A 10,450-nucleotide genomic window follows, 5' to 3' on the forward strand; every position below is an offset into this window, starting at 1 on the left:
TGTATTGGCTGGTGAAATAAAAGATGTGGACAAACATTTGATATTTAGTTAAATCACATGAACTAAGTTTAAAATACATAATTTTAATTTTATTTTGGTTCTCTTGGAGTGACCATTTTTGAGATTTCTTCAGAATGTTGAAAGAAACCACTATTTTTACACTTTTTTTTTTTTTTACAATATTTCCTCTTTTTCACTTTTTCCACTGAATAAATTAATCGAGTAAGATGGTCTATTGAGTAACATGTTTTACCCAAATTGGCCACAGGAGGTCAGTAAATTTCTTTTTACTTTTATAAAACTTGCATGCATGAGAGGAAGGAATAAAAATACTCAGAATGTGGGATGGATTTAGACTTTGTATCCACTTAGCAGTAACTCATTGTGAAAGTGGATTCTATAAATGTTACATAGACTCCTCAACTGTTATTTTTATGCAGGAGAAATAGCTTAACTAATATCCACAAACATCGAAAGACACTAAAATTAGAACTGGAAGTCCGAATCTCATGTTTGTGTAAGCCAAAATAAAAGTCATAAAATTCTGAGGACTGAAAAAGGTAATGCATGGTTTCATTTTGCTGTCAGAAAGAAAAGTGCACAGACAATTATACAGAGCTGAGTTGTATTGCTGGGTGTGGCTTATAAACCTCTCATTACAGATGTTGGTGGATGTGTAGAAGCTAAGTAGTGCAAAGTTTACCGGCAATGGTCTCTATAGTGGAAAATGTTATGATTCATCTGCATCCAGTTCTTGTTAAAAGATTTATCTGCCAAATGTAGCCGTAGACATCTCCAGGAGGTTTTCACACTGATTCTGGAGTGGCAAACAAAAATCAAAAGTCAAAATGTAATTTTAGTTTAGTTCTGCTTTCGTCATTTATAAAGAGGTAAGGGTGTGGCTGACATTTCTTTGCTGTGCAAGGTTTATTTACCTTGCACAGCACCTGTGCTGTGCAAGGTAAATAAAATACATAAGCAAAGATCAAAGAAATATATGCCAAACAAACCAATTGTTTGTTTGGTACATTCAAATTCATAAATTTGAATGTACTTCACATGATGGTGAAACTTTATTTCACCAAGAAGTTGAGAGCAATAGATTTTGTCCAGTACATTTAAAGCATAATTAAAATTCTGAGTTGCAGAGGTCACACTTAAAAAATGAGAACCTCATTGTTTCATCATATCACAATAAAATGAAACTTATTAATTATATGCGGAATCATATATTTTAAGTGTGGAATTCTGTTACTTTAATAATTGCAGTTTAAAGTGAATGGAAACCCCCAAAATTACTGAAAACAATGTTGTTTAATGCAGAAGTTTCAAGAGGAATTACATGTACTTTACAGCAGTCACTGCTTGGTTGTTGCTCCTTTTCATTAGTTACTGCATCAATGCAGAATGGCATGGAAACGTTCATTTTCTAAGGTGGTAAGAAGGTCCAGGTTTCTTTAATTGTGACATTCAACTTGTTTTGTGTGGCATGTAGCATCAGATTTCCCTAAATGATAATTGTGTGTTGTGTTAAGTACAGCTCTGGAAAAAAAATGAAGAGCCCATGGCACTGAAAACCTCCTGCTTATTCCACCAAATGTCGATTTCTGAACTCTTCCTGAGTTAAAACATTTGTGTTGTGCCCATTTCTAAACGAACATGAACTTGTTTTCTTTGCATTATTTGAGGTCTGACTGTGACCTCAAATAATGAGGTCATGTTAAACCACCACCAGTAGAGGGCGTAGTTGCTCAATTCAGTTCCTCTCCTCATCTTTCTCCAGTCTCCAAGATCTTGATTTCCAAAGAAAATGTCAAATTCACCATCATTTTAGAGGAGGTTTTTGATTAACTATTAAGCAATCAGGTCCTTTTTCTCCTTCGTCCAGAGTGTAAGATGAATCTGACAGCGTCTCTGACTCTGCACTTTAACAGGTCTGTGTGGTGGTTCTTCAGAATCGACTCCACCCGCAGGTACCATTTGTGAATCACCTTTTAAACCTTTGAATCAGCTGTATTTCACAATCCTTTGAGAACTGCAGTTACCGCTCCTGCTTGTGCAATATCATGATTGGTGTCAGCCGGCACCTGTACACAACAACCTAGTTGTTGTTGTGTACAGGTCACAACAAGCCCGTAACATCACAGTTTTAAACTGCTAAATACTTTTTAGTTCGCATTGATCTTATGCCAAGTCAATGTGTAGCACATTTCAGCAACAAATAAGTTAAAAGTGATTTTCATAAATAAATAAAAAAACATGAAATCAATTATCAAGCAATACATTAACATTTTCTGAACTCAATTTGATTAATTTATTGTGAGCCATCGTCAATACTTAAAGCAATAATATTTGATGTAAGTTATTAAAACATATCACTTGTTAAAATAAATTATAATTTTATTTTTGGCCACATCCAAATATCTGTATGTTTATTTTGCCCTGGGATTTTTGACTGACATTTGTGACGCAGTCAAAATACAAAAGGGTACAACATTTAGAGAGAATACCCTGGAAGATTTTGTGATCGTTATCTTTTTTTTTTTCATTTATATTCCTATTTTAGTCATGGGATTATCTGACAGCAGAAGCTCAGTGCATGTTGCGCAACCACCATGTAGCCACTCTTCAGATAGACTCGTGTTTTTTTTTTTTTTTTTTTTTTTGGCCTTCTTGCCAAACTGTCTCACTATTCCTTGAAATACGTTCGTCGCGCAGCCATTTCCCGGTTAAACACGCCTCCATCCTCAGCAGCGAGCCAAGCAGCAGCTCTGATAGTGCTGAGGGTTAAAGAGCAGAAAACTGGATTTTTAAAAGAAAAACAAGCCCTGATCTCTGATGTGTGGAGGAAAAGCACCGAGGGACCCTTCGCTCTGTCTAAAGTTCCTCAGGTAAGTCAGTAAAATATTTCTGCACGTTTGTGGGAACAGCGATTCATATCGTGAAGGTGCAGTGGGCGTAATGTGGTACCCGAACCGAAACCATAGGGAAAACAGTTATAATTCTTACATTTTAGATATTCCCAGCGGAGTTCGCGGTTGTGCGAGTAGTTTTAATGCGGCCGTCTGAAAGATTTTGGAGTTGCTGTTGTTTTTATGATAAAGTTTATGATGAACTTTGCGCGGCGCGACAGGGAAGTGACGCTGCCAAACTGGCGCAGAAGTGACATCTACTGTAAAACGTTTTGTCTCTTAAACAAACATTGTAAATAGAAATCTACGGATAATTTATGGCATGAACAATTACGTGGTTAAAAATAATAATTAAGTTAACTTTAAATTGAATTTGTTTTATGACTTCTGAGTTTGTTGTGCCTGATTTTCAATAAAAAAAAAACACCTCTGACTTATCAGATCCAGTGTTTTGTCATCAGCTTTGATTTGGTCTGAGTCTTTCCTGTTTCTAGAGAAAATAATAATTAATACTTCAAGTAGACTGAACTGATTCTTTGACTAATCCCACATAAAAACTACACATACTGTATATTAATGAGTACATAAGGCTTTTAATCCACAAGTTACCCTGAAATGACTCTTTTTGGACTTTTCACAGTTCTTAATATCTACATCCACTTGAGATCAAATGGTGCAACAACTAACCAAATTGTCTCAGTTGATTGAAACAAAATCTACAGTGACCAACAGGTGGATTATAATAATATTATTAATAAGAAAAATGGACCCTGGAGTGCTGCAGCAACAATCTGTTGCACACAGTGTTTATTTGAAACAATGTGGTGCTAAAAATAAAAATATGAACTAAGTTGATAGTTTTTCACATCGTCTTTATCAGGTAGAAACTCTGGAAATGTTTTAAATGTTCTGCTTCAAGTATGCGTGACCATCATGGACTCTTAGCTTTTGCTACAGAGAACCAACTATGCTGGCTTTATGCTAAGTGAAGATGCCAAAAGAGTTATATTTATTTTTAAAAATAAAAATAAAGTCTTTTTAGACTACCCCTTAACTACCAGGATAATTTTTCACCAGACTCACCTGAAAATTTGTTGTAATTTTAAGATTCAAAACAAGGTCTTAGAAATGTAACCAAATACAAAATGCCATACAGTCAACAATTTATGCTTTTCTGTTTTAAATGAGGCAAATTTCTCAGTGTACAGTAATATGTTTGCACTGATAAAAGCTTTCTGAACAATTAATTGGCCTGAGGCCAGGCAGCTTGTAACAGTGAGTGGGGGAGTGAATGTTTGTAGGAAGAATGTGATTCTGGAGGGTTGATGGTTGCCAGACATTTTCCCACTCAGCATACAAGCACATATGAAAAAAGCAACACGAATTAAAAGCAGATCATGAGTTCAATCCGAGGCACTAAGAGAGACTTTTGATGTGGTTTATATAAAAACACAGATGTTTTTGTATTGATTCCTGGTAATGTAAAATATTCCAGTGACATTTCCCAGAGCAAAAGGCTTTTCTGTAATTCTTTACAAGCATAAAACACAGTTTGTATTGAAGGTGTCGTTCACAGACTGTTTTCTTTCAGGTGGTCTCAGATGGATTGAATTAAATCCATAGAAATATGGAGGGAATAGGAAACCAAGGAAGACGTACATTCACCTTCCTGCTCCTAATGGTGAGAACGGCTCCAAGTTCATAAAACATAAAAAGTTACACTTTTGTGAAAATGACTGTTTGCAAATTTATGCTTGTTATGTGTTCTTTGTTTTAGCTAATGAGCAGTGGTGTGTTGACAATAGAGATGCAATGTGAACCCTGGTTCTATGAAAATGATGGAATATGTTGCAACAAATGCCATCCTGGTACAGTAACCTTGTGATGATTCAGCAAATAAAGAAATAATCTTATAGTGTCATTTTAGGGTTTTTAACTAGACTTGTTTTTTTTTCAGGCTTTAAACTGGTAGAAAAATGTACTGCCAATAAAATGAGTAACTGCACACGTTGTGGTGAGGATGAATTCTCAGACCAGATAAACTACAGCCCTACCTGCAGAAGGTGCAAAAGGTGTAAAGGTAAAGCAACATTAGCTTTTTCTAATACGACGCGTGTGAATTGTGTTCAGCAGTAATTAAATTGACTCTCATTTCAATCATGTTTGCTTTTTTACAGACTCAAAGAATGAATATGAGGTTTCACCATGTGAAAGACATAGTAACACTAAGTGTCAATGCAAAAAAGGCTACTATAAACATAACATTGATTCAGAAACATACGACTGTGTCAAATGTAAAAAATGTGGAGCTAATGAGGTGGAAATACAGCCATGTGAGTCTTAACATCTTATTGAATTATAAATTAATCTTTCACTCAGTTGAGGCTTTTACCTTAAGCCTTTTTAAATAAATGCTTGTGTTGCACAGGTACACCTGAATCAGACACCGTGTGTGATTGCAAGGAGAACTTTTTCAGAGAGAAGGGCAAGTGTGAGCTCTGCACCCGGTAAGTCAGCCATGCTTTACGTTAGCGCTCTTCGTTCCCATCTCTCTGCTTCTGATGGGATTTTTTTTTTTTTTGTGAACACGTTCATTTGGGGAAGTTGTTTTGTAGAATTGAAACTTGCATCTCACGTCTGACTTTGTTTAACATTTCCATTTGTTGGCAATATAGGAGAAGTTATGACACACTGAAAGTTGCTCACTGGCATTTTTCAAGCCCTTAAAAAGACCTTGGTTTTTAAATGGAAATTAGAAAAATAACCAAACAAAAACAGATATTTGAAAACATAAACAGCTGATAAAAATATGAAGTGTTACATTCACTGTTTCTTTGGAGGTTTTATGTTAATAATGGAATAAAATGTCTAAGCAGAACTCAAATCGCATTCAGGGAATTTAACTTCATGAGCTCTACAGATGTTTTCTGTCCATTTCCTGCCAAGCTGATAGAGCTTTATTTGGCGTTCATTTATGCCTGATGGCATATTTCAAAGAGTACATGCAGAGTTACAGAGCGGACGCTGTAAAAGCAAGTCAGCTTTTATGTTAATCACTTCCTATGAAGATGTGCTACTTCCCCTCCGTGTCCTCAAACATCCTCTTTGTTCTTCACAGTTGTACTCTGAACTGCGCACAACACTGTACAACTCCTGTGGTGACAAAAGGTAAGCGCTAACACAGTCACTGACAACAACTACACCGTCCCACTAAGAGCAGCAGAGTTTCCAAACTTCACACTGAGTCACGTTTTCTTCTCCTTTTTAACTTCTGGCTTTTAAAGTTTGAAAAATTTCCAGAAAACCACTCTTGAAAAAGTTATATCCTAGTTTTGACTCCTTTGTAAGAAAAACTGCATTCTCAGTAGAGGTAGTAGTTGTGACAGTAGTTTGGTGGTGGGGCAGTTCTCCTTTTCTGTAGTTTCTGTCAACATCAGCAAACCTGTGACAAAGACCGTCACTACTGGTAACCTTATACAACACAAAGCATTCACATCTCTTGACCTTTACGTGTTTTCTTTTATGATAGCCACAAACCTCACTGTGTTTCTTTGGGATTTTACTGTGAGAACACAAAACACAAAATTGCACTGGATGTTTTCCTTTTTTTTAAATTGAGCTAAAAAAAACAGGTATGCATTTACATCTATACAGCCCCTTCTCTGATTTCCCTAAATAAAGCTAAGGCAACCAATTGTGTGCAGTTTGAGTCTTAGACCAAGCACTAAGACTAAAAATGAGAGAAGTAGCCAATAGTAGCTCTGGAGAAGCTGCAGAGATTCACAGTTCAGGTGAGAGAATTTGTTGACAGGACAACTATTCACCATGCGCTCAACAAATCAAGAAGAGAGACAAGATGAAAGCCACTGCTGAGAGAGTCTAATGGCTGTGGCATGGCGGTGGCAGTATTATGCTGTGAAGATGTTTTTCTCTATAGGAAACAGGATGCTGGTCAGAGGTGGTAGAAACATCCATAAGCTAATTATACTGCTATCTTGAAAGAAAACCTGGAAAAGTGGAGTTTCACCTAAAAGCAGGAACATAATCAGTGCGTATTTGCGTGTTAGTTTGACCTAGTTAAAGTAAGAGATCTGTGGCATAACTTGATTACAGAGGCTGTTCATCAAATCTCTCTGGGGTTGAAATGTTTTGCTAAGAAGAATGAACAAATATTTCAGTCTCTGAATGTGCCAAGCCGCTGAAATTAAAATAAGATAAATAAATATACATTGCATCTTTAAGATTTATATTTGTAATTCAATGCCGAGTGAATCGTTTTCCTTTATCTTCACAAGTGCACTTAAATATAAACAGTTCTGTGGATATTAGTACATTCACAAGAGTATTAATGACGTTAAAAATCCATAAAAGATCTAATTGTATTCAGCAATTTAAAGAAGAATTCAGTAATCAGATAAAACAAAGTAAAATATGTTATGTATTTAACGAATAATCTCTGGCTCTTTCCAAAGGTCCTGCCCATCATCATCCACAGTTCGTGAATTTGATCATCGGATTTGCAGCTGTGGTTGTTTTGCTGGTTTTGGGGATTTTAATCACCTTCATAGTCACAAAGCGGTCATTCCATAAAAAGATGCTGAGTCTGTCCTCCAAATCATGTGTCCCGCAAACGGAGCAAAGCAAGGTATCCTGACTGTCCTGTGTGCAGCTACTTTGTTTAGCTTTATGTGCGTATATGATTAGTAATGCTTGTTTTCTTGTCTGCCAGGATTTCCTGGTGACTATTACTGAGCCTTCAGTGGAAACCAGTCTGAAGGATGCTGTTGAAACCTCTTTCGGTGAGCAGGAGTTATCCAAGCTGCCCGACTGTGTCCCAATGAGTAAGTCTATTACTACATCAGCTGACTTCAACTCATAAAAGAACTGAAAGAAAAAAAAAACAAAACAACTGTGCTGACTCATTATCTTTTCCCCCGGTTCTGCAGTCCCCGACTTCATCTACTCAGTACTGGATCTGGTTCCCTTGCAGCAGATGAAGCAGCTGGTCCGCTCTCTCGGTGTAACGGACACAGAGATCGAGCAAGCAGAGATGGACAACAGGTACTGCCGGGAGGCTCACTACCAGATGCTGCGGGTCTGGGTCCAGAGGGCGCCGCGGACAGTCAAAGAGGGAAAGGGTGAAACTATACACCGGCAGGTTTTGGAGGAGCTCTTAAGCAAACTGAGACAGCTTCACCTGGGCCAAGCAGCCGAGGAACTGGAGACAAAGTATGCCATTCAGTGATGTAATCTCCACCAACCTGGATTAAAAAAAAAAAAGCTTACAGAACCAAGTATTGTTCACATAGAGACCCTGCAGAAGGTGGATTAAAGTGGACACGGTGCTAAAACCAAAGCTGCAGTTTTATTTCACCTGCAAGACTTTTCCTCGGATCCTCCACACCGTTCACCGTGCCAGCAAAGAATCAAACGGGACTCAAGCAAATGGACCAAACAATTGCAGCTTTATCAAGAACTGTTTTTAATGTGAATGATTTTATATTTACTGAGATGTAGATGAGAAGTGCAGCACAGATTCCCTTCATCAGTTGTGAAGATTTAATGTACTTACTGTAACAAAACTTTACAGTAACAAAATGTTGAGACTGACTCCACTCAGTTACAACTAACATGATCCTCATTTATATAAAATTCAGGTTTTATGCCCTGATCATCCAGAATCTGGCTGCAAGTTCAAGATAATTTATTTCTGAGCATTTTATGCAGCCAAGAAAAGTTGAACCAACAGAGGTTCAAGTAAACGAAAAAGTAAAATATCTGACTTTAAATGAATCAGAAAAAACAAATTTGTGGTTTTCTTGGCTTGCGGTAAGATTTTATAGGTCTTGAAAACTGTGGTTATCTTCTCATCTATTGACTTACTTTTGCCACTGTAGAACAAAATCAAGAAATATTCATTTCATTCAATATTTCAAGCTTTTGAGACTCCTTGTGTATTTTTTTAATTGAAGCAGAACAAAATCCATTAAGTTTTGTTTCAAACTGAAAACATATCCATAATAATTTTTTTAGTTACCTTAGAAATCTACAAGTTTAACAGGTTTTATTGCGTTAGTGCAGGAGAGAGTTGGCAGAGAAGACTGATAATCAACACTTTGGTGGTAGAGTGATGTTATGTCTGAGGTTTCATTTAAAGTGACCAGGTTTTGATTATTTGAGGATTTAAATGGGATCAATTCTGAGTTTATGTTAGTTTTGCACCTTTCTAACTACTTTTTGAAATATTGTTCCTGCGCATGTTGTGCAGGTAGACAATTCAGCCGACGAACCTGAAGTAGAAACAGGAATTTGACACAAAATATTTATTAACAAAGGCTTTAAAAAAAGAAAAAAAGTGTCTTTGAGTTGGTCAATAAAACTTGTACATTTAGATTTTATTTAGAGATGCACCAGTCAGGCTTTTTTCTGGTTCACGCTCTGATTCAGATTCCTTTTTTCTAAAATATTAAGACTCATAAAAGAGAAAAAAATCTGCCGAAGATGCTTTAGTTTTGAAACAAAAAAAAAATCACATTATTCAATTATCTTTTTTATTTATGCTTCAAAGTTAATGATGCATTTAAAGACTGAAAAGTTTTGGAGTTTTTTGTCCTGATGCATATGATGATTAGGAAATGTTTGATTAGAACTGATCAAAGAAATATACAGTTTTGATCTCAAGCTATTGATTGGTGCATCTCTTACTTTATTATAAAAACCTTTTGATTGGTGCTTGTTCAGAAGATAAACAACTTTTATTTTAAACACATTTTACAAAAAATGGATTCAACTAGGTCTGCACTTGTTTTATTGTGATTATATTGTTGGTCTCTTATGCAAGAGTTCCACAGTAGAGAAGTTTTATATCTCTGAAATATATAAAGCATTTTTTCTTTACAAAGCTTTATTATTTTTGTTATTAAGAGTTTAATAGATTGTAATTGCTGTGTCATTTTACTGAGGTCTGCTAAGCTAAATATTTTATAAGTAGTTAATCTTTTCACTGTAGTAAATGAACTTAGACATGCAGATAAAATGTGGTCTGGTCAGATCAAAACTTGTCATATTTTCATAGCAGTTCCCTGTTGTGCAGGACTAGAAAAAAATGAAAAAGCCAGATCTGCTTTGTTGGAAACAATGAAGCCAGGGAAGTGTTTTGTTCCTCCTAAGCGTAGAACAACACTGCTGTGTATTGCAGGCTTTTCACCACCTCAGTAGCATTCTTCTAAGCCCCAATCATGCGAGCATTATCCGTGGCACGCCTTGTCTCAAGTTTGTTTCAGTTTTTATATTCATCCTTGGAGAAGAGCTTGGGATGGAAGAAGTGTAACTCTAAAAGCACTTTTATGTTGCTTGATTCTGTATAATATGTTAGGGTTTTGAATAAAGGTGTTGTGAATTTTTTGCATGTCTGAGTTGTGTTTGAGACTCATCTGAGGGTGCGTGCGGTGTCGGGTGGGGGGAAAGGGGAAGAAAATATTTGAGGATGTGTATTTAACTGCAGGCTTTCAGCCAATTTGCATTCCAGCATGAGAACT

At 36.4% G+C, this 10,450-nt stretch overlaps 1 protein-coding gene across 1 annotated transcript; it reads left to right on the forward strand.

The window, feature by feature from the left end:
- Positions 1 to 2,719: 2,719 nt before the first annotated feature.
- Positions 2,720 to 10,316, forward strand: tnfrsf1a (tumor necrosis factor receptor superfamily, member 1a). Its single transcript, XM_055047725.1, has 10 exons — positions 2,720 to 2,891; positions 4,504 to 4,593; positions 4,690 to 4,780; positions 4,870 to 4,992; positions 5,090 to 5,245; positions 5,341 to 5,419; positions 6,031 to 6,080; positions 7,385 to 7,557; positions 7,642 to 7,753; positions 7,859 to 10,316. The coding sequence occupies exons 2-10, from the start codon at positions 4,540 to 4,542 to the stop codon at positions 8,155 to 8,157; spliced, it is 1,137 nt and encodes a 378-aa protein (XP_054903700.1). The 5' UTR covers positions 2,720 to 2,891; positions 4,504 to 4,539; the 3' UTR covers positions 8,158 to 10,316.
- Positions 10,317 to 10,450: the final 134 nt, after the last annotated feature.

This window comes from Poeciliopsis prolifica, unplaced genomic scaffold (assembly GCF_027474105.1).
Source record: "Poeciliopsis prolifica strain line A6 unplaced genomic scaffold, Auburn_PproV2 SCAFFOLD026, whole genome shotgun sequence".
Taxonomy (NCBI): Eukaryota; Metazoa; Chordata; class Actinopteri; order Cyprinodontiformes; family Poeciliidae; genus Poeciliopsis; species Poeciliopsis prolifica.